This window comes from Rhinopithecus roxellana, chromosome 18 (assembly GCF_007565055.1).
Source record: "Rhinopithecus roxellana isolate Shanxi Qingling chromosome 18, ASM756505v1, whole genome shotgun sequence".
In the NCBI taxonomy this organism is placed as follows: Eukaryota; Metazoa; Chordata; class Mammalia; order Primates; family Cercopithecidae; genus Rhinopithecus; species Rhinopithecus roxellana.
This window is the reverse complement of record NC_044566.1, coordinates 2115226-2140921: the sequence shown is the minus strand read 5'-3', so window position 1 is coordinate 2140921 and position 25696 is coordinate 2115226. Positions and strand designations below refer to the sequence as shown.

The following is a 25696-nucleotide window of genomic DNA, read 5'->3' as shown; positions in this document are numbered from 1 at the left end:
TGTAGTGAGTACAGGACACCATATTTGAATCAACAAACAAGAACTTTGCATAGTTCTTTGATAAGCAAAAATGTGACTGATGTTTGCAATAACCAATTATCATTCAGAATAAACCCCTTTATTGAGGGATTTCATGGAAATTTTCTTCTTTTCTATTACAGACATTCATAGCTATTGAGTAAAATCTACTAGGTAGATAAGAATTGCCAGAATGGCAGAAATAAGATGCTAACATCTTATATTATTTATTTTGATTTAAGATAAAACCAAATAATTTTCACAGGTTATGTTATAGTGAAGGTTATAATTCTATGAAAGACTGTATGATAGGTCACTACCTTCAATTTAGCTGAGAGGGCATTTTAAAATTATCACCTGTGAGCCAAGAACTAGAAGATCAGAAGAGGAGGCCAGTACTCCTTAACAATATTTAATCTGCTTTATTTCTATTTAGTTATTCGATTCTGAAACACAAGAATTACTTTCCTCATAGAGACAAAGCTTTACAATTTTAGAATAACAAACAAATACAATCATGAATGCTATCTAAATGGCAGTCTGGTACTATATAAACAATACAAAGTATTTAAAATGTTCAATGCTGTAAAATCATGTAAATCAATGTTTATCCATTCTTTAAACCTGATGTCCTATTGGTAACAACAAAAACACTCATGGCTTCCTTTACCATTATTTGGTATTCACAGTAACTTAAATATTATCATTAAAAAAGCAATAGTGATTTTGTAACAAAACAAAGCTTTAGTTTTGATACCATTTCTTTTTGGAAAGAGAAAAAATGCCTCTAGGGATTAAGGATGCTGCTGGCAGTGTGAGGTTGGAGTCAGCTGGCTTCACACCGAGTATAATTTATCCTGATTTGTTTGTACAATAGAAAGGATGCCATAGTGGTATCTTTTAACTTAAAGCTCATTTTCCATTGCTTTAAAAGATTTATTATCTTCACCCCATATCACCACTTCAGATAACGAGTCACTTATTTATTTTCTCTTCTGGAACTTTTTATAATAGTCTTTGTCCACAGAATCATTATCTTTTAGAACCAGAAGGCAAGTGTTATGACTGGGAAAGTACAAAGGGCTCCACACCCGCAAACCTTCGCGCTTGCCTTGTCCGCCTCTGCTCTAGGAGCTGCCTGCCTCATGAATGGGAAAAATGCACTGCTTTTCAAGGGCTTTTAGACAAACAAAACAGGTGTCTTAAAGTGTCACACATGGCACAGAGATGGAGCGGGGCAAAATGGCGGTGTATTTAAAAAAAAACAAAAAACCTTTTTTATTAAACCATTTACTTGGGATAGGGAGCTTTATGGAGGAAAGTCTGAGAGGGCTTCACAAGTTAATGAACCTTTGATCTGAATATTGAGAAATGAGATGGGCACCTAACCAGTTAGAAAAGGGGAGAAGAACAGGCAAGGAGAAGGGTTTCCAGTCGACAAGTGACAGCAATGACATTAAACTTCATTTTCTAACATGAAATGACAAACCCATGTGGAATTGGAATTGGAGGATGGTTTTGAGCACAGTCAGTATGGCTGGAAAACCTGGCCTCTGGAGCCGGAATGCCTGGGATGGAACCCAGCTTTGCCATCTACTTGTGCAATGCTGAGCAAGCATTCACTGACTTCCTCACCTGTAAAGTGGGACCACAAGAAATTACCTGCCTTGTAACAACTTGGTGTGGATTATATGAGTCACATATGCAGGTATCTTAAAAGAAAGCCTCACAAAAGTAGAGAGTGCTGTTTAAATGAGTTGTAACGATTGTGCCATGGTCAGCTCCTTGACTCGAACGAAATCCCTAAACACTGCTGAATTATGACTATCCTGATGACTCAGTTAAATAATGCTAAATAAGCACACTTCTCATGATTTATGGCCTTTTATAAATATAACATAATTCATTCTTTTATTACTAAAAAGCAACCCAGAAACTACTGAGCAACACATTAGATTTAAAACATAACTATGATTTATATATGACTCAAAACTAAAGACAGTTCTACAGGAAGAAAATTAGAAAACACTTACAGCTTTTTTGAATTTTAGGGATACAATAAAAAGAGTATAAAGAGATTTTAGTGACTTATTTAAACAGTTGTTAAATGCAATGCTTCTGAAGTGAGGGTTTGTATTTTCAGGAGTCCTCAAATTCCTTCAACAATTTAAAATTTATTTGCATTTATATACTCAAGATATCTTTTTAAAGTAATTGTGGTTTGTATCATCTTGAATATCTACATTTCAAGCTAGTACTCAATGAGATTTTTTCTGTCTTTGTATTTTATTTACAAGTAGGATGACAGAAATAATATTATTTATACTGTTGTAGGTTAATGAGAAAAGAGCAGATGGATTTAATATGCAATACATTTTCTTTATCTTGCAAGAAAAGCTATGTGATATTTCAAAGTAGGGTAAGTTCAAAAGCTGGCTGTCAGTTCAGATAGAAATAGTGGTAGGGGCTTGGTTAGCCAGTGGCATAAGGTGGGAAAAATGCACAAAGCTGGACGCAACTTGATGAATAGAATAGTCAGCACACATGCTTCCAACAGTCATGTCATTTCAGCTAAACAAAATCTCATGCCTAACATCAATGTTGTGAATTTTACTTTTATTTTGCTTTTGTAGACTTTTATTCTACTCAAGTGGTCAATTTGCTTTGGTTTTATAGCTGAAATGAAAGCTCAAAGAATAAAGAGATTGTTTGTAAACCTGTATGTCTATACATTTAATTAACATTGTAAAATAATTTAAGAAACTTTAAGGGTCAAGGGGATTTTTTTTCTTTCATTTCAAAAGTATCATGTATATTACAAGAGTTGGAGTAATGTTGATCTATTGCATGTGGGTAGAATTAGTTACTGCTTCACAAGACTGTGGTGTCCTTGGAGCCTAAAGTGAGTAAATTAATCTCTACCCAGCACAACGTATCCAGTGTACTTGCTTGGGGAATTTAAATGGAGGAAGGGTATGAATGCATGGCCCACGTCTGAGAGGAGGGATAAACATTATCACACAGTATTAAATGTGTGGGTCCATTTACAAAAATCTTGGGGGTAAATGGGCAACTCAGCTCCATCAAGTCCAGGAAATAGAACATAAGAGAGTGCCTTCAAGCAATGCCAGGCTTCCCCTGAACGCATTCTTACGCGTGGGTTGTATTTCACATTCACCGATTCAGCAAAGGGTTTTTCAAACACTAGAAAGCTCTGGGAACTTATTAAAAATGCTCGGCTGCTCTGAAATCACATAGGGTGTGGGTGGTCCCATGCCCGTTCCCTGCTGTGAATTCAACATGCCTAAATAGATCTGAATGGCTAGTGGGTGGAGCCACTGAAGGAGAGGGGGACAGTCACCACAGACTCCTGGTGGCTGAAGAACGCAGTGCCTTAGGGTTAAGCGATCAAATGAACTTAAACTGTCCAAAATTATTGTTTTGGGATGGCATGGAAAAAAGCATGCTGTTCTATAACAGGTACAAAACCCAGGCATTTAGAAAAGTGCACAGGCTCTCTGACAGTTTAATGTCTCTGAAAACAAAATTGTTTGGTGAATAAGCTAATAAGACATTTGCTAGTTATTCTGTAATTTTTATTTTTAAAGTTGACATTCAAAAGAGAGCTGAAAGCTTCGAAGTTTGGGGGCCACTTGCGGTTCTGTAATGAGACAGGAAAGTCACAGTTCATAGGGAGCTAGGAAAATCTGACGTCCAAAGCAACTGACAAAGGGATCCATCCCACAAACATTGGTGGCCAAGGCACTATTACTGGAACACTTAGGATGAGGCCAGCATTTCTCATAAACAAGCTCCTGTCAGTTTAGACCACCTAAAATTGTGGCCTGGGTTAAACCTCTAACATCCCTATGTTCTCCTTTCTGCTCTTAAGAAAGGATTATGTAAGGTAAAAGCTAAGTCATTTACATTCAATAAATGTCTCTGCCTCTGAACACCAGGAAAGCATTTCAAGCTCCTAGAATGTGCCAAGAGATACATAAAAGTTCATGGTCCAGACCCATTTCCCTATGGGTTGGGATACTCACCCTCAAACAAATTCCCTTCCATTCATTACATTTTCAACAAGAAGATTCCTTCATCGCAATGGTAATTCTTAGAAAATTACAATGCTACTCAAGATACTGGTGATTGCTAACTCGACAACCCAGTACGGGGCTTTAAAAAATGATTTTATTCTGTTATTGAGAAAACCTTGGTGATTTGAAATGTAGACATTCAAGACATGAATCTACTTTCCATTTCTGTACTTGTACTGTAAAGTATCTTGTGTCTTCCAACACCCAGGAGATATCAATTAGATAAGAAGACAGAGTTTGATAAAGTGAGGTAAAAACGGAGGTTATGCCAGTGTTTTCTCTAAAGTGAGACACTTGTAATTAGTTCACTTATTATCAGGCGTTACAAAACACTAAATCTCTCACAACCTGGACAAAAATACGTGATCTAAAGGCTTAATGAGGTTTATAGCTTATTTATATATTTAATAATTTTCAATAATTTCCTATTGGGCAATTATGAGGTCTAGGGCATGAACTAATTAAACATACGCTATAAAATTTCTTTACTTTCTATGGATATGCATTCCTGTGGATCGTATTAATAAATGTAAATTAATAATTTGCTGCTGATTTTTAACTTAAGTCTTTCCCTTCAAGGATAAAAATAGTCTTTGTTAAATAATTCATATGTAAAATCATGTTGCTGTTCATTTGTCACAGAATTGATTTTTCTATTGACTATTCACCCAAAGGTGAAAAGAGGCATTTACTGACATTTATGGAAATTAAAAGAAGGAAACGTCTTGGCTGACTGAATAGTGAATATTAGTGTTTCAAATGCAAATCCCATTTCTACTTGGTGCTAACAAGATGTAGAAGAATGAAAAATGTTCAAAAAAAGAAATTTTAAAAAAACAGTCTGTAAAACCAGTCTACTTAAATAAATCCTAAAGATATAGCATAAAGTGTGATTTTTAAAAAGTCTTTGATTAAAAGCTTACATATATCTACACTTCTAAAATACCAAGAAAAATATCTGTCAGTCAAAACAGCACTTGTGGTTTTTTAAAAGAGTTGGTCCTTCCTAATTCAGAAATGTTCATTTATTTAGCAAAACAATTAAATTCATTCTTGGAATTTTGTTTCCTTTGTCGCTTAAGGTTTAAACAAAGGGGAAAATATCCTTTAAAACTCAGTTTTATTGGAAACAAGAGGAGCTATATCTGGACAATAGAGAGAGAGGGAAGCAAGAGAGAGGATTTGCAATTTTTACCTTATCCGGATGCTTTAATTTCCTTAAAAAAATCAACGACTATTCTTTACTTTGATAATAAATAACATTATATTGGAACACACTTAGTATAATTTAAATACAATTTTTTTTGCATTTGGCAACTGATTTTAACCTCTCCACACATAGTTATGAGTAAAAATGGACTCCGATGAGAGAATGTATGTTTTCTCATACCAACTGCAAGTTATAAAACAGAAACTTAAAATTTTACTACAAATCATGCAATATAATTAATTTGTGACATTTAGGATAAGGATTTTGTATGAACTCTGTTCTCTTGCCACTTTCTTTAGGGAGAAAAAAAAAATCTGTCTATATAATTTGCTTGCTCAAAAATCTTTAATGCCACTGCTTTCCCCTAGCCTAAAGAAAGAATCAAGCCCATATGCTTTGAGAAAGTTCTGTATTTTCTGGCCACACTGAATTATTCTAGCCTCGTCACCATCCATTCTGATACAGTCTGTATATTTCAACCCAACCAGATATATGTGGAACACCCTGGAATTCTATTTTTCTTCCCTACAATCGTCCTGGTTTGTACATCCAAATGAAAATTCCCTGCCTGATAGATGCCTCCTCAAAGTTTCTAAGGCCCATCTCTAGTATCATCTTCAGGATATTATTTCATACCCTTAAAGCACTTTCAAACGTTAGTACTCTAGGAGACACTCACAACCGTGTGAAATATGCAGGTTCAATATCATTAGCCTCATTTCACAGATGCAGAAAGTCACCTTTCAAGCCTAAAGTCCCTTGGCTAGAAAGTGGTAGAGTCAAAATGCCATTTCAGGTACAATTGAGTTTAGTCAACTTTTATATGTATTAATTACATTGCCTTCCAAAAAAGTTTTACCCGTCAATCAATTAATAAATGTGCATCAAAGCTTTATGAAGATGCAAGGAACTGTGGTGGGTTCTATAGGACTAAGCCAGATCTATACTATCTCACCACCTCCATCAAGGGGCTTTCATTCAAATTGAGCAACAAGACATAAATGCATAAAAATTATATGAATCAAGATGTTTAGATAAGATATAAGTACAAAAATTTCACAAGGCAGGATAGCATTAATTGATTAACAACTCCTGCATGTGATTACTGCTGTTGGAATACAGAGGAGAAACAACGCATTTAAAGGCAGTCTGGCCACTGGGATGTGTGATTTGATCTGGATTGAAAGGATGACTAAGACACAACAAGAAGAAAGGCCAATTGAGTTGAGTGGTGTAACAAATGGTATTCATATTTTGCTTACATGTATATAATTATTATAAAACCAAGAGAGAGAAAAGCCCTGTGAGATGTGGGTATAGGATTTGACAGTAGACTTTGGAGTAACAATAGAGTTGTGAATAACTAGGAAAGGAGGTAAGGCCTAGGAATAAAGGTGAGGAAAACAAGGGTCAAAATCATGGTAGCATGGCACCCATAGCCTTTAGAGGAGAGAGAAGTCAAGTAGAAGAATACTTCCCCCAACCTGCTACATTAGCCTGTATCTTAATTTACATTGTTTCGCAGGACACAGTTTAACTATTCATTTAGTAATTTCTCAGAATATTTTTTCCAGAAATAATCATGTTATTGAATCGTGTGTAACAGTATTAAATAAAATTAAATACGAATGAAGAAAATAATTTTATGAAGCTGGATTATAATAGAACCCAATTCAACTAGATTTTAAAACATCAGCTATAATTGGAAAGAGGCACAGATTATCAAATCAATGGGATCAATGAACAACTCCAAAATGCAGTGACCTGTTAGAGTCACCCACTTGAGAACTGGAGGTAAGAGAGGCACTTCTGTATCATTACTAAATGCACTCAAAGAGTTCTGAACCTATTAAAATATTTCCGTTTCTCAGGGTGCCCAATTTATTACAGGGAATTTACTTTTTCCTTCAGCAAAATTAAGTTCATATATTTTTGAAGAAGTTTTAGGAGTTACAAACTTTATATACACACAGAGAACACTGTATGTGTGTGTGAGAGAGAGGGAGAGAGAAAGAGAGTATGTGGGTGAAAAAGAGAAAGAGAGAAAGAAAGGGTGGCTTGATGGAGGACCAACTGATCATTATTTTGTATTATAATTTCTTATTAACAATATTCCTATCATTCTATCACTAGAAGACATTAAGAGGTATGATTTTGGCTATCTTAAATCTTAAAGAATAAAGATTACTGAATAATGGAAGTTAAACTTAGGTACTACAAATATTAATGCCTAACAGCAACAATAAAATATTAAGCAAATAAATGATAAAGAGGCCCCAGTTAGGTTACCCAAGATGCTGTAACAGATAAATCATAAATATCAGTGGTTTGGCACAAAAGGATATTTCTTGCTCATATTGAGGCCAGAATCTGATGAGTGGATGACCTTTCTTGTCACCATAAGTGAACCTGAGTCTTGGAGGATTCTGAGTCTTGGAGGATTCTGTATCCAGTGTTGGGTTGAGAAAGGTCATAGAAGATAGTCAAGGTTGGTTTGCATGGGCTATGCTTGTAAGTGGTGCCCCTCACTATGGTTCTCATTCCATTGGCTATTTTCGGTCAGATGACTACCCCTAACCACAAGGGATACTGGGACATGTAGTTTAGCTTTGTGATTAAGAAAAAGAAGGCATGTATTTGGCAGGCACAGCATCTGCCACTATGACTCTGGGCTCAATTACATTGCCCTTAAGATACTGTCAGAGCAAATAACGTGGGTACAAATGCTAGAGAAAAGAAAAACAGATGTCAGGAAGGATTAGGAAGGAAAAGAGGCAAGACTCTGCTAAAGTAGGCAAAATATAAAAGCAAATATTTTAAATTAATATTCCTTTCCAGAAACAGTAAAAATCACCTGCAAGTGTATAAAATTAATTTAAATCCATTTGGGCTTCAAAATCTAGACTTTTTATATCATTGACTGCATGACACTTCTTTCCAATATCACAGCTCATCTGTTTTAGAAACAGAGTCAGAAATACAAAATGACAGTTTCAAATAATAATGCAGTCAGAGAAAAGTCAGGTCTATTAGGTCTACTGAGGTCATAAAATACATACCTTCATCAGTGTTAGCTGACTCTATTTCAGCATAATGGAAATCCTTCTATTCTTTTAGCCTGAATTTCGCTTTCAAAATTATCAGAAAATATGGGGCCCAGGTTCCCTGGAGTCTCTCTTCCAGTTCTCGATATCTTGAGCAGAAACAGAGCTATATGTCTAATATTTTCCTCTTACAAAAAAAGGCAAACATTTAACCTTTACTTATACTCTGAACAGATTAAAGAAAGTTGTAATATAATATAGTCATAATTGGTATTTTATATTTAGCCTCTTGCTGTAGTTCACAACTAGAAAGTATCCCTTTCCTAGAATTAACACAAAGTAATTTCGACCCCACTTGAACATCTAGTGACAAGTAGAGTAATCTCACTGCAGCCACACCGGCCTTTTTGCGATGCAGGCATGCTCCTACCTCAGGGCCTTGGCTGCTCCCTTTGCTTGGAACACTGCCCTGACGTCAGAACGGGTCTCTCCCTGACTTCCATGTCTTTGCTCAGGGAGGCTTTTGTTGACCCCTGATTTACAGTTGCAGCTCAGCCCAACCTTCTTCCTCACCACTCTCCAGTCTGACCCTTCCAAGCCTGCTTACCCTGTTCAACATTTTCTTTTTTCCATGTGATTTTTCCTTTTATATATTACACATTTTACTTAAATATTGCTTATTTTTCCATGCTAGAATTTAACTTCTATGAAGGCAAGCAAGTTTGCTTTGTAGACAAAGTATTCCACGTGCCTAGACCTGTGCCTCAATAAACATCTTTTGATCAATGAATGAGCCTTTGAAAATTTCAAGCAGAACCTCAATAAACATCTTTTGATCAATGAATGAGCCTTTGAAAATTCATTTTTTTTTTTTTTTTTGAGATGGAGTTTCGCTCTTGTCCCCCAGGCTGGAGTGCAGTGGCGCGATCTTGGCTCACTGCAAGCTCTGCCTCTGGGGTTCAAGTGATTCTCCTGCCTCCACCTCCTGAGTAGCTGGAATTACAAGTACTACCACGCCTGGCTAATTTTTGTATTTTTAGTGGAGACAGAGTTTCTCCATTTGGGCCAGGCTTGTCTCAAACTCTTGACCACAGGTGATCCGCCTGCCTCGGCTTTCCAAAGTGCTAGGATTACAGACATGAGCCACCAGATCCAGCCTGAAAATTCAATTTTATGCAATCCACTCACTTGGAATTCAAAATGCTAAATGTATATTATTATAGGCTTTAAGTTGCTTTATGCATTGCTTATACATGGATGCATATAACTGAATGGAGTTACAAACCTTGCATATTATTCTTGATCGGTAATGTAAGGATGTTCCAGAGTCATTTTCATCATATGTCACTTTCAAATTAAACAATTTTAGAAGCCAATCACTGTATAAAATGTGACTTCACTTTAATTCCCTCCAACCAGTGAAACAACTGCCTGTGATCCTAATTACCAAGTTTACTGATACATTTTTAACATGGGATTAAATTTAAAATATCTAATAAAGTTAGGGAATAATATATCAGTCAGCTTCTCTTAATTCTTCTGGAGCTGCTACTGGTTAACAATTACATTGAGCCGGCAAATTATTGAGTGCTTTGTGTTTGGAATTCAAAGTGATTAAGATGCATTTAATGCACTCTCTATAAGCTCACAAGTCTATCAAGGCGTGCACACACACACACAAATGATTATATTACACTGACTGATTATATGTCACTGAGTTGACATACTCAGTATTAGGAAGAAGCCAGAAGCATGGCCTTACGTTGTAAAAAGTGCAGAACAATTGTTATCTGTACAGAAAAAAATGTAAAATTACATTGCTAACTCACACCATTCTCAAAAACAAAGTCCAGGTAGCTTAAATCCCTAAATGTAAAAAACAAATCTAAACTTTATAAAAATATAATAGAATAATATCTCTATGGCAGGCAGCAGTAAAATAATTTTTTTCCTTAAAAAATTGTATAAGAAAGATTTTCTTAAACAGAACGACAAAAGTACAAACCCTAAAGGTAAGGATTAATCAATTTGACTATAATAACATTAAAACTTTATGTGGGATAAACACATAAACCGGTAAGCCCACTACAGACTAATTCTCTCACTGATTACAACGAAAACTTTGTACAAAATACAAAACATCTATCAAGGAATTGGGAAAGTTAAAAAACAGCAACAACAAAACACAAACAAATCGTGGTAGGGAATCAAAACATAGAGAACGGAGGCAGAATAACGGCCTGCTCAGCTAAAGAAAACTAAGGTTTCCTGGGCGTACTCTAAATGAAATGCTAAAGGGAGATCTTTAAGCTGATGTAAAATGATACCAGAAAGAAACTCAGAACTTCAGAAATGGAGAGCAACAGAAATTGTAAATAGTGAGTTAACATAAAAGATGATTTTTTTTCCCCTACTATTTTCTCCCTGTATGACTGTTGAAAGGAAAACTTACAACACGGCCTGGGGGGTTTCAAGGTACATAGATGTAGCACATGGGTCAATTGCTAAGTAAAGATGGGTGATAGAGGGTGATGGGACCAAGACGGTTGACCAGGGTAGACTGAAATTAGATGTGCATATATTACAATTTTAATTTACCAATAGGTAATGTAAAATGGAATTTAAAAAATATCCAAATAATCTGAAAGAAGTCATCGTCAAGAAACAGAAGAATGAAAACAGCAGGGACAATCGGAAAAACACATAATAAAACTAATATACCTTGTGATGGTAAATATTGAGTGTCAACTTGATTGGATTGAAGGATGCAAAGTATTGTTCCTGGGGGTGTTTGTGAGGGTGTTCAAAAAGAGATTAACATTTGAGTCAGTGGACTCAGGAGAGGCAGATCTTCCCTTGATCTGGGTGGGTACCATCTAATCAGCTGCCAGCACTGCGAGAATAAAGCAGAAGGAAGAACATGGAAGGACCTGACTTGCTGAGTCTTCCTTCCTTTATCTTTCTCCCATGCTGGATGCTTCCTTTTTTTTTTTTTTTTTTTTTTTTTTTTTGACAGAGTTTTGCTCTTGTCGCCCAGGCTGACGTACAATGGCGTTATCTCTGCTCACCGCAACCTTCGCCTCCCGGATTCAGGCAATTCTCCTGCCTCAGGCTCCCGAGTAGCTGAGATTACAGGCATGCACCACCACACCAAGCTAATTTTTGTATTTTTAATAGAGATGGGTTTTCACCATGTTGGCCAGGTGGTCTTGAACTCCCAACCTCAGGTGATCCATCCATGTTGTCCTCCCAAAGTGCTGGGATTACAGGCATGAGCCACTGTGCCCGGCCCTGCTTCCTTCTTTTGAACATTGGACTCCAAGTTCTTCAGGTTTTGGACTCTTGGACTTACATCAGTGGTTTGCCAGGGGCTCTCGGGCCTTTGGTAACAGACTAAAGACTGCACTGTCAGCTTCCCTATTTTTGAGGTTTTGGGACTCAAACCTGGCTTCTTTGCTCCTCAGTTTGCAGATGGCCTATCGTGGGACTTCACCTTGTGACAGTGTGAGTCAATTCTCCTTAACAAACTCCCCTTTATATATTCATCTATCATGTTAGTTCTGTCCTCTCTAGAGAACCTATCAACACATACCTAAATCTAACCATATCAATAATTACATTAATAGAAACGGTCTCATGAAAGGTTGTCAGATTGGATAAAAACAAATAAGACTCATCTGTTATGTTGCCTACAGAAATCTCATGTCAAATATAGAAAGATGAATACATTAAAGTGAAGGGGTGAATTTTTTGTGGGGAGGAGGCAAAAAGTTCTAAAGTTAGATTGTAGAGATAGTTGCACAACATTAAGAAGTTACAAAGAAACACTGAATGTTCATAACTTAAATGCATGGGTTTTGTGGTATGTGACTTATATCTTGATAAAGCTATTTTTAAAAAAGTAAAGGATGAAAAAATATACCTTGCAGACAATGAACAAAATAATGGAGTGGCTTTATTAATTTCAGACAAAGTAGACTTAAAGAAATACAAATAAAAAATGAAATTGTATAATGATGAATAGATCTTCGCCAAAAAAGATGCAATAATTTTAAGTCTTTGTATCTAAAATATAGCTTCCAAATGCATGAGGCAAAAACTGATGAAACAGAAAGGTGTGGACAAAGTCACGGTATAGTTGGAGACTTCTGTGCTCTTCTCTCAGGAATAGATGAAAAATGAACATGGAAAGCCAGCAGAGATGTGGAAGTGGACACAAGTAACCAAACAGACCTAATCCACACTTCCAGAAGACTCCACACAATGGAAGCAGAATACACATTTTTGTTCCAGTGCACAAGGAAATTTCACCCAGACAAGTCATATTCTGGGCCATAAAAACATTTTAGTACATTTAAGAGAACTGAAATCATACAAGGTACGCCCTCAGATCATAGCAGAAGTAAAGGAGAATTCAGTAGCAGAAAGGTACCCGTAAAACCCCAAATACTTGGAAAGCATCAGTGTTAGCCAAAGAGAAAGTCCCATGGGAAATTAGAACATATTTTGAACTGAATGAAAATGGAAACAAAACAAATTAAGATTTGTGGGATGCAGCTATTCCAGTGTTGAGATGGAAATTTATAACTCTATTAAATGCTTTTATTAGGAGAAAAGAAACACTTCAAGCCAGTGATCTATGCTACCCATTTAAGAGAGCAGAAATAGAGACAATTAAACCCAAAGCAAGCAAAAGACAAGAAAATAAAAACAACAGAAATCAATAAAACAGGAAAACAATAGAAAAAATCAATAAAATCAAAAGCTACTTTAAAAAAATCAATCACATTGATAAACTTCTAGCTAAACAGTCCAAGAAAACACAATAAGCAAAATGTTTGCCATGCATGAAACTGGCAAGGAACATTATTCAGAATACATAGAAAATTCCTAACATCATCAAGAAAATCATGCAAACCAGTTAGGAAATAAAAGGATGTGTTTGGATTAACAAGTCTGAGAATATGTGAAAATACTGCTTGGCAACCAGGAAATATAATAAAACCACAATAAGATCCATTTTACATTGATCATATTGGCAAAAATTAAAATGAAAAATTAAACCAGGCGCTTACCAGGAGAGATGGAAAACTTCACTCCCTTCTAGAAGTGTATACACTGATTTAACCTTGTAGGGGAGTAATTGGGCAATAACCACTGTGGTTGAAAATGTCCATGAGCACAAACTTAGCACTTCCATTTCTAGGGGAATCTTTGGCAATTTTTTTACCCAATTGTAAGTCAGAGGCATTTTCAGTGATGTTAATTGTAGCATGACTTGTAACACTGATAACTTGGAAATGATTTTGATGTAAGTTTTCTACTCACTTTGGTCAACCTGTAAACATGTTCTTAAGAAATGCCATGACCACATTTATATGGAACTTGTTCCTCAGAAAAGTTTCCAATGGAGGAGGCATGTTTGCACCTAAAAAGCAATATGATTGTGTGTGCGTGTGTGGTGTGTGTGTGTGTGTGTCTGTGTGTGTGTGTGTGTTGAAAAGCTTATAGAGTCACTGGCCAGAATGTTTGCTCACACCCTTGGGTGCTGTAACTTCTAGTCCTCTAGTGAAGTTGTAACTACAAAATGACCTGCATATTGGCACTGAGCACAGAGCATCATCGATCTCCCTGCATCTTTTGTGGAGATCACAGAATTAGGTTTTCTGTGGACCACAACACAACAGACCATAGGAAAACACCATCTGTTTTGTGCTCATCTGGCCCCCCGAGGCACCGCAGCACCCTAGGGCCAGCAGCAGCAGGTCGTGTGACACCTGTCCTTCAGTCCCTAATGCTTTCCTCTCCTCCTGAGCTTGCTCTCTGCCATGCTTGTTGAAGGAATATAAATATAATTTTGCACTAAGTATGTGCCGGTCATCAATAGTTTCTCATTGTATCGATACCTCAGCCCTAAAGTTGTTTTTTAATTTAGTTTAGTTTTTTTTTTTTTTTTTTTTTTTGAGACAAGGTCTCTGTTGCTTAGGCTGGAGTGCAATGGTGTGAAGACAGCTCACTGTGGCCTCGATCTCCTGAGCTCAAGTGATCCTCCTGCCTCAGCCTCCTGAGGAGCTGGGACTACAGGTGTCAACCCTAATGTCTGTACATTTCACCTGGAGCTAATACTTAGAATAAAATAACAAGTGGGAGGAACATGTATCGAAAACGGGAAAAAAAAAAAAGTCCTACTGCAGAATAATCTGCAGAAAGTGAGATTTTTTTACACTTTAAAAGCATGCATAGCATTGGTTATTACTTGTGAATATGATATAATTTGTGAGTACACCTATGCTCAGTAAAGGTGCAAACATGGATGAAGGGCTACATGCAAACTTCATTGCGATGATTCACTTCTGGTGTGGTAGGCAGGGATGAGACTGAGAACTAGGATACATGTTTTTCCAAAAATGTAGCTCTAAGGTAATAATGCAAAATGTTAAGACTTACTAAAGGTGGGTGTTTCATTAATCACTGTTTCTTTCTAAGTTTATACTATTCTCTAATAAAACATATTTAAAAAATCACACATATAATAGATTTTAACAAAATCCCAGAAAAATATTGGGTTCTCTTGATCCAATCTAATCTCTAATCTCCTACATATTTTAGATAGCATCTACAACGTTAAAATTAGAACTGGTTTTTAGAATATTGACTATGCAAAGAAAGGAATATCATAATAACAATAGCAAGCAAGCTTTTTGCTTTTTTTTTAGCACCTACCGTATTCCAGGCAGCATGCTAGGCATGTTACATGCATTTTCTTTAATTCACCCCCAAAGTTATCTTTTTGTGCACTTACATGATAAGCAGTGAATCTGGGATTCTTCTCTAGATTCTTTTCTTACTTTCTTCACTTTAAAAACCAATTAAATTAATATTGAAATTGTTACCTAGAATTTACAGTTAGCCAGATGTTTCCAATTACTTTGTTACTCCTCCACTATACAATAATATTGCTAATTGCAGATTTCCCATCTACAAGGTGAGCTTGTAGAAATATCACAAGACTTTTTCCTCTTTAAAAACATAGTCACAGCCAGGCATGGTGGCTCACTCCTCCAATCTTAACACTTTGGCGGGGGGGCGCGGATCATTTGAGGTCAGGAGTTCGAGATCAGCCTGACCAACATGGTGAAACCCCGTCTCTACTAAAAAAAAAAAAAAAAGAAAAAAAAAATAGGCCAGGGTGCGGTGGTTCACAACAGTAATCCCAGCGCTTTGGGAGGCCTAGGCAGGTAGGTCAGGAGATCAGGAGACTGAGACCATCCTGGCTAACATGGTGAAACCCTGTCTCTACTGAAAAAAATATAAAAATTAGCTGGGCATGGTGGCATGTCCTGTAGTCCCAGCTACGCAGAAGGCTGAGGCAGTAGAATCGCTTGAACCTGGGAGGTGCAGGTTGCAGTGAGCCAAGATTGAGTCACTGCACCTCAGCCTGGGCAACAGAGACTCCATCTCAAAAAAAAAAAAAAAAAAAAAAAATAGCCAGGTGTGGTGGCGCATGCCTGTAATCCCAGCTACTTGGGAGACTGAGGCAGAAGACTCGCTTGAACCTGGGAGGCAGAGGTTGCAGTGAGCCAAGATCGCACCATTAAACTCCAGCCTGGGACAGAGGGAGGCTCCGTCTCAAACAAACAAACAAACAAACAAAAAAACATAGTAACTACTCTGACTTCTTATTCTCTTAAAATTTAAGGCAATTAAATCCTCCTCATTGATAATAAATAGTGTCTTAATCAGAAAAATTATGCATTTATATACATTTATGTTGTATTAATAAATACAGTGCAATTTTATGATGGAAAAATACAAAATACAGGATATGTTTTTGTTTTTTATTTTCCAGATTTCTATTTATCTCTACTGGACATGACCTTTCTCTGTTGAAAATGCTGCCATTTCACACATCAACTTAATTTACTACCTTCATTGTTTGCACATAATCTGTAAGTCAGGAGTGGTGAGTACGAATTCCCTGAACCTTGACTGTGTGAAAGCTTTGTGTGTTAGATCTCCTTCTCTTTGTAGCTCAAAGATGGTTATACAAACTATATATTTATATATGTTTCCTTATGAAAGGGTTATCTTATTTATGTTCCCTGACATATCTTTGGAATTACTGTTTAATGATTAAACTAAATATTTCTACATTTCATTATTTTATCTAACACACAATTTGTTTTAATTTCATGCTATAATATATTTCAGTCTATATAACAAATACAATGACTATAGAAAGGAGGCATTGGATTTATTTAGTGCTCTGCAACTCTTAATTGTGTGGCTCTGTGACATTACAAAATGGTTTATTTGATCATTCAGTAAAGCATATCACATAACAATTTGCTTTTTGATGAGAATCAATTGCGTATTGATTTGATGATGGCTTTCATCGGCAGCTGTGGCAGGAGTGAGCTGGATATTTATTAAGATCTTGGGTCCTAGACTGCCATTATCTTATCAAAGACCATGAATGATTTCTTACAATGAATTCCTGAACACGATCAATATGCATAATAACTTTTTATGTTCTTTACAAAAACAAATGAATATTTTTAAAAACTTGGCAAGAAATATGATAAATGCCCATAATGAAACTAAAAGAACCTAAAGCACATGATATTACTGTGGAGAGCAGACTGCTGAGAGGAATAAGAAGGCATGAAGGAAAAGGTGGTAGAGTTAAAATAGTAACATAAATAGAGATAGTCTATGCTTAATGAAACAATTAAACATCTCATTTCTCAATGTCAGGTGTGGACCCCTAAACAGATGTGTAATTAGAAATTTTTATGCTGAGGGCAAGCGCCGAGCATTTTTGTTTCTGCGTCCCCTTCTGCCATCATTCTGCCTTCAGGCCGTCCTCCCACCTCCCTGTGACTTTCATGCTTTTGCTCTATTTATAAATTGTGGGCTTCCTGTGTCAGGTTACCTGGCCCTCTGAGTCAGCAGAGGATTGCCATCATGGCAAAAAATGCAAAGAAGTCATTCTCGGCTGGATGACGCTCTTAGCAGTTCCCCCACTGCTGAGCCTCTCACCACTGAGTTACTTCTAAGGGATTGCATCACGCCAAATAGCATAAACTTAAAAAAAAAAGTAAAATCTCATAAAATGGTAAGTAGATAAATGTCATATTCCTTTCATAAATGCTGTTTAATTCCAAAGCTAATTTAGAATACTTCTATAACCTACGAAATTCTAGATTTGCGTCCTGGGAACTGCCACAAAGCTCCGTCAAGGGCCAGTGTGTGGAATTCCATGAAGCCATATCTGACAGCCAGTTTTACTCATGCCCAGTGCTTGGGAAGTGCAAATGAACACAGCCTCAGGCGCGGCGCAGCCAATGTCCTGGCGTTTGCTATTTTCAAACATTTTACGTAAAATTAATTTTCACTACTTTTATGTAAAGCCATTATAGTTTTCAAATTAATAAAAAGTTATAATGGAGTACAACATCAACTACATTTTCTATATTCTTTTTCTACATAAACCACCACCATATACTGAGGATCCAGTCCTATCAGAAAATGTTTTGCAACTATTTTGAGAACAAATGAAAAGCTTGTACACTGAGTGAAAAAGAAAAAAAAAATACTTGTTTGGGTGTAAAACTTTATGGAGAATAACAATAAAATTAAATGTGAATATTAGTCAAAATTCTGATTTCTAAGCAAAGGAAACTAACTGTGGACATCTCAGGCAGGTAGAGGCTTTATTGGAAGGCTAAGGAAGGACATGAATTTTGACAAAAAGGTCTGCGAGTGACTGAGGTAGATGAGGGGGCTGATGGCTGGCATGCTCTGAGCAAGGTTCTTCTCTGACTAATATTCTTCTGCTGGTGCTGCATGGAGCCACTACTGCCCAGTGTCACCCCATGGAGCCAGGTCAGTTGTTATCCCTTCCATTATATGTCCCTCGTTCTGCATCCATCATAGGTAGGTTAACTGAGCCCATCTTACAAGTATTTGTCCAGCTGTCAAAGCAGCAGGGGAGGAAGAGGGAGTCCCTTTTCTTGTATTTTCATCATGGTAGGTGCGAAACTTAAATGTGGGACTGGCAGGAAAAAGCCAGATCACAAATGTGCACTATCACTACTGAAGACTTCTATTTTTGAACCAAAAATTCTTTAAGCTTTATGAAACAGGCCGGGTGCAGTGGCTCACGCCTGTAATCCCAGCACTTTGGGAGGCCAAGGCGGGTGGATCACTGAGGTCAGGAGTTTGAGATCAGCCTAACCAACATGATGAAACTCTGTCTCTACTGAAAATACAAAATTAGCCAGGTGTGGTGGTGCACACCTGTAATCTCAGCTACTTGGGAGGCTGAGGTGGGAGAATCGCTTGAACCCCGGAGGTGGAGGTTGCAATGAGCTGAGATCATCCCATTGTACTCCAGCCTGGGCAACAAGAGTGAAACTCTGTCTCGACAAAATAAAATAAATAAATAAATAATTAATTAATTTTATGAAACAGTTGAATGACTCCTCTGTTCCTTTTAACGGATTATGATAAGTTCATTCTCAGAAACGGAACATACGATCTTGATTTCCATTCAAACTGTGGACTCAGTGAATTTTCCAGATGATCTTTGGCAAATTACTGACTCTATTTTCTCTTTTCTTTATCTACCATAATGCCCAGACATTTTATCTTCCTTGAAGGGAGTTTATTAAAACTGCTGATGAGGCTAATGAAAATATAGACATCCTTAAAGAGAAATTTCATTTTTGGTCACCATTTAATTTTGCTGCTACACGCCCAATCTATCCGGGACTGGATTTTATAGAATTTCTATTTAATTGCATTAGTAGAAAAGCTAAAAAGCTGCTTCTCTGTATGTGTCCATCCTTCTTGTATAAATGTCACATGAGAGATAAATTCTGAAAGCCATTAAACACATAGTTTCACATAACTCTTACAGCTTCTCACCAGTAAGGAATCTGTCTCATCACGTGAGTGCCCACGATTTGCATGGAAGAAAATAAGCCTGGTTTTCAGTTTCCTTGAGAAAAAGAAAGTGCCCCAAGATGACTGGCGGTTCCTGCCTCATCAGAGATGTCTACATTGGAAAACAAGGCCTCTTTGAAATCTGAGACTGGAAAATGATTCCTGATGACCTTTCCCATCTCTCTTTGATTCTTAGCCAAACACAGAGGAAAAGTCACAAAGCAGCCTACTATATATACCTTCTTTCAAATGACTCTCTTTGTCTAAGAACCACACTGTAGGGGCAGGCCTGGAAAGGATGTCAGATGGCCCAGCGTTGTGTTGTAATGTACAGGGGGCAGGCCTCTGATACAAAAATCAAACCAGTGTTCATGACCAGGAGGTTCCCCTCTGCACCATCTCAGAGGAAGCATCTGTGAGGCTTACAAGGTAAAGTAGATGCATCTCAAAGGAACAGAGGGGAGATTAGGACAATCTATTATTGCAACCAATCAGCACTTTCTTTCTATTTCAGTGCCTGGATATCAGTGCAAGTGATTTCAGAAGATTGCCTACTGTAAGATTTATTCTTAAGATTCAAATTATTGATTTTTCTCACTACCTCATCAGTGTTATTTAGAAAAATCTCCGCTGATAATATGGCTGTGCCTCTATAATGCTAAATATTCCAAGGAAAGCTGATCATTAGCTGGATACTTGATTTCATGGAAACATCTGGATACTTGGCTGAGGTTATTTTAGATTTTTATGTAGATGTTTGACATAAAAATTGTTCTGTAACTTTAGATAAAATGAGAATCCTGTTGCTAAAGCAATATTGTGTTAATACATTGATAACAAAGTCTCCCTACTTAATGGTTTGTGCATCACCTTGAATGCAACATTATATATTTTAAAGATAATTATTTAAAGTATATTTTAAAATTCAACATAAAAGGAAAATAAAACACTACATTCTATAACATAAATTCTTTTACTTTCTAAAAGCACCAGTGGGTTTATTTTTCTTCTTCTTGAAGTGATAATCTTGTTTATTTTGGTGAAACTGTTAGGAGCAGACACATGAAACATTTCTATGGAATCAGTAATACACCTCCAAACAGTTTTGTGGACTGCAATCTCACTTTGATTTTACCATGTTCTCATATGTCATATTTCAAATCAATGTGAATTACATGGAAGTGAATGTCATAACTGAGATAAAATGCATGCCATGAAACCACGGGTGGTTCAAGCATTTTATTCCCAGGTGTGGTCACTAAGAGTCGTCCTGTTTTAGCCAAGGCCAAATGCATAGCAACTTCATTCAGCAGGTTTAATACCATCTTCACCCGAGAATAATTTTAAACTACCACAACATAAATTAAACCTACAATATTTCATTTAAAACTATTATGTTTTAGTTTTTTTGGACATTATTCTTTATTTTGGAAACAGGTGGAAAATTGTAGTCAGCTGAGATGGAGAGAGAAGACCATTCAGCCCAAGGAGTGCAGGGCAGAGGTGAGAACAGCTGAGCTCTGCAGTCCACACAGAGCATCTATTGGTAACAAGTTAATGAATGTCTTGTCATAACTGAATTCCATTTGTCACTGCACATGTGAACAGACAGATGTCATTACCTGAGTGGTGTGACTGTCCCTGTGTCTCTGAAATGTCGAAGTCCCTGTGCCACTTATAGACAACCGTGAGTATCCATCTTCTTCAGGCAAACCTATTGAGGTCAACACAAATCAGGAGTTAAGCAGCGTCTCCTTGTTCCAAATAAAGTAAGTCATGCACTCATTACAATAAACTAGAATTGTTATCTTTTACAAATTGAAATGATGTGCCTTAAACACAAACTAAATACTAAACTTTGCAATGAAACATGGGCACGCACAGTATTGTGGCAGCTTCATTTAGGAAAAGAGGGCATATCCTGCCAAAAGAGATACAATGATAATAAAGAAATATGTGATAATAGCACAAAAGTGAGCAGACAAGTATTGGAGGGGAGAAGGGAAACTTCCAGATACTGAAAAGGTTTGAAGACGCGTCCCGGGTCAGTGACAGGCCCACTGAGTCGCTGGGGTGACTGCAGACAGCAGAATGTTGCTGCCATTCATAGGACTGCAGGGAGACGAGGAAGGGATTCGAAGTCAGAGCATGACTAAGCCTGTGTGTCCGATGAATTCCACTGGCTGTAGTTCATTTTGTGCACAAGGAAGCAAAGAGATTGGCTGAATTTCCACGAGGAAAAGGTGGGGAGAGCTGCTGATTCACAACACACCAATTCATGAGCAACCATGTAGAGTAAGTTGTAGGTTTATGAAACTTTACATGCCCTCCAACAACATGAAGTCGCTATGAGGCACCAAATGATTTTATTAATTATCCTTTATGATCAAAGCAGTTTCCCACCCTCTGCACTATTGGCATTTTGGCCTGTATAATTCTTTGCAGTGGGGTCTGCCCCACGCATTGCAGGATGTTAAATAGCATCCCCAACCTCCACCCACTAGATGCCAGCAGCACCCCCATTTGTGGCTCCCAGAAATGTTCCCAGACATTACCAAAAGTTCCTTGAAGGGCAACGTCATCCCCTCCTACACTGGCTGAGAACCATTGTGATACAGGCATCATGCATCACCGAAAGTGACTTCGATTAATAAACATGAATAGACAAAAAGAGAAATAAGAACCCAACAAAATGAATTCAACTCAGAGAACTTTAACTACTGAAGTGATTAATACTCCCCTCTGAAAGCATAATTAACTAGCACAGTGTAATTGATTAAACATATACATGATTCCTAAATTAAAAATCATTAGACAATCAGTGCACACTTTTCTGATTATAGGAGAGAGTTCCTCAGGGAAGTCTACACAATCCTGTCAATACATAACAAGTCCTTCCCAGTGATCTTGTTACATGTCCGGATACCTTGGTATGGAAAAGCTAACTTCATGAAGACTGGGCAGACCATAGCCGGAGAACAGATCTCAGCCACAGGCAGCAGCAGTAGCCTCAGGTGCTACGTGGGAATAATGTCCTTAGACACTGTGGTAGCAGGACACAGGAAAGGCTCCAATCACAGTGAGTGTTGGAGCAGCCTGAAGTTCACACAGGCAGAAGGGAGCATGGCAATTCAAGATCAGGCACAATATGAAATTTCAGGAGACTAGATAAGGCAGATAGTTGGAAAGAAAACGTGTTTCCAGGTAGTAGAGCACAACAAAGGGCTCGGGATTCATGTGAAGGACTACCTCTTAGAGGGGAATAAAGGATGGGGTGCTGGGACGAAGGGGCCAGTTGACAAGCAAGAGAAGCCTTAACTTCTACAGGAACCATAAAGAAACCAGTTGGCCAGGAGAAGACAATTGTGATCCATTTTTCAAAACTAAATTATAAATTAGAAGTTGGGGATGGATGCAGTGGCTCACGCCTGTAATCTCAGCACTTTGGGAGGCTGAGGTGGCAGATCACTTGAGGTCAGGAGATCGAGACCAACCTGGCCAACATGGTGAAATCCCATCTCTACTAAAAACACAAAATTACCCAGGCCTGGTGGTGCACACCTGTAGTCCCAGCTACTCAGGGTGCTGAGGCAGGAGAGTCGCTTGAACCTGGGAGGCAGAGTTGCAGTGAGCCAAGTTTGCGCCATTGTACGCCAGCCTGGGTGACAGAGTGAGGCTCCATCTCAAAATAAATAAACAAATAAATAAATAAAATTAGAAGTTGGATCTCAGAATCAAAACAGAAACTCAATTGAAAGGGTACAAGCTCAGAGCCGAATCGACAGTCTGCTGAGCACCGCACAGAGTCAATTAAACTAAGGTTAAAAACATTTATGAGCAACCTCTGCATAAGGCACTGGGAAATATAATGAAGAATGAAGAAAAGTCCCCACTCTTGAGGAAGTCATAATTCAGTGAGAATGACACTGAAGCCAAACACACAGCAGCATGATTTCAGGATTAAGAAGAGTACAGGTCATGTTGAACAGGGTCTTGGAGAAGGCAAGCATTTATTCTGATGGAAGGGACTAGAGGAAACTTTATGGTGGTGTTGCCAAAGGACCTGGGCCTTCCAGGAGGAGGAGAATTGTGGAAGGCGAACAAAGTCGAGAAGAACATGCCTGGCTGAGAGCACTAATGTGATAAGGCAACAAAACACAAGGACGCTTCGCGGAAATGTGACCACACTTTGGAGACGAGAGGTAGCACTGCAGACTTTCCAGAAGAGACGTGCTGCCATTTTATCTAAGTCATGAGTTCAAAGGTATTTCATTCGTAACTGTTGACTACAGAAAGGATGGGTCCCAGAACCTGTGTCAGGGCTCCACATACAGGGACGGATGCAGTGTGGGCAGGTGCTCGCATGCAGGTGTGGAGGGCCAGGTGAGGACAGTGGGGGAGGGAGGCAGGTGCATGGGTGCTGGGGGAGACCGGCATGTGGAGGAGGGGGTTGGACAAAGGACTGAGCCCAAGAAGTCAGAGGGAAGGGGATTTTGGAAAGTTGTAGCAAACAGGCCAAGGGTCCTCATCACGGCCAACTCACCAACGTTGTGAGAACTGGAAGGGGCAGAATGACAGCCAGGAAGCGCCAAAGGTGTGAAGGAGGTTACACGGCAGGAGGGTTTTTGTTTTGTTTTGTTTTTTCCAGCACAATATTTTATTTCGCTGCCATATTAGAAGCAGTACCTTTTTAATGCAAATAATTTTAAAATGACATCAATGGCACAAACCATGAATTAAAAAAAAACAGATTCATATCTCTATATAAACATTAAAAATAAACATATTGATGATGCCCTAAAAATAAAATGTGTATTTTAAAAGAACTATGTAGAACACTGAAATATATTAAATAAGAGGCTTTTTAATTCTTAAAACATCCTACAGATCAAAATAAAGGACCTTCTCCCAGATATTAAACAATGGACAAATAATAAGTTTAGAAAATAAAGGAGAAAAAAAGAATGACTAATAAGTAATACACATATTCAATTTCATTAAGAATTCCAAGTAATGGATATGAGACTACAGTAACATTCATTTTATCTATCAAAATAACACGGTTTTAAAACTTTTTATTACAAACATTTCAGACATAAAGAGAATATGTAGTGAGACTCCATGCACCTATTCCAAGCCTTGGGGCCGTCAATTTTATCCATTTTTATCCATTTTTTATTCATTTTTCACTTAAATCCCAGAAATCATGTCATTTTAGCTGTAAATATTTGTACATGTGTCCCTAACTGACAAGAACTTTTTTTTTTTTTTTAAACATAGCAAGGATTTTCTCACACAGCTAACAGGAACATTGCTAAGCAAAGGCCCCCAGCAAAGTCCCACAGTCTTGTGTGGGTAGAGAATCCCGTGGCGCATTTTAACCAGAGTGAAGACTCCAGTCGTGTTGGAGGAACATTTAAAGTGAAGATAGAGCTCTTTATCTGTGCCTTCATTAAAGGGTGCAATTCCGTCCGTGAAGACTCCGCTGCACATTCTGAGGAGCCCCCTCTGCTCCTCGTGCTGCAGCAGTCTTCTCCCCAGACCAGGCTTGGAGTTAACAGTTCCCAGCTTAGAGATTCACGTGTCCCCTGCTGAATATATTCTTTCCAAGGTCACAACAGTGTGCTTCAAAAAGTTGAGCTTTTGGTCCATTTGATACCAAACTATTTCAAAAAGCCATTCTTGCCCAAATGACAGCAAGTTAAGGTCTTCTGAAACTGCATCCACTCTACCCTGCCCTCCAGACATCCAGCTCTTCTGCTCAAAGAAAACATGCAGATGCTCGGGGAAGGAGCGCCCCAAAGCTGATCTTCATGGCCTAATGGAGACGCTGTGGACACTCCCTAGAACCTGCTGTTGTTCCTTTAAACTTGGGTGGGCAAAAGTCAAAAAGGCTTTGGCCTTGATTGAGGGTTTAGCAGGAAGAAGCAGCCTCTGCTCTTCCTCTCCTCCTGAATTGGAGGCTGCTCAGAGCACTGAAAGTTAAACCTTCCTCCAGGACACAAGGAGGAAAGGCTTTTAGGACATCCTCATCACTGTGATGTAGACCTGGTCCCTGGAGTTCTGTGTGATTTTTTAAGTAATTTTGAAAAGTGAGAGACTCTGGGGCCATGAGGTCTATATGCAGAGCCCAGTGGGTTCATGCAAATTCTTATAAGAAGACAAGAATGAGGGTCAGGTGTGGTGGTTCACGCCTGTAAACCCAGCACTTTGAGAGGCTGAGGCAGGCGGATCACGAGGTCAGGATATCAAGACCATTCTAGCTAACACAGTGAAACCCCGTCTCTTCTTAAAAAAAATACTAAAAAAATAGCCAGACGTGGTGGCGGGTGCCTGTAGTCCCAGCTACTCAGGAGGCTGAGGCTGAAGAATCACTT

The 25696-nt window shown here is 38.0% G+C and overlaps 1 protein-coding gene across 2 annotated transcripts in view; it reads right to left on the bottom strand.

Annotated features, from left to right (window-relative positions):
* MYO16 (myosin XVI) overlaps window positions 1-25696 on the bottom strand; it is a 609548-nt gene that overhangs the window by 7611 nt on the left and 576241 nt on the right. For both annotated transcript variants that reach the window (XM_010384748.2, XM_010384747.2), the window contains exon 34: window positions 20942-21033. In XM_010384748.2, coding sequence (XP_010383050.1) covers window positions 20942-21033 — 92 coding nt within the window. The remainder of the gene's footprint in view (window positions 1-20941; window positions 21034-25696) is intronic.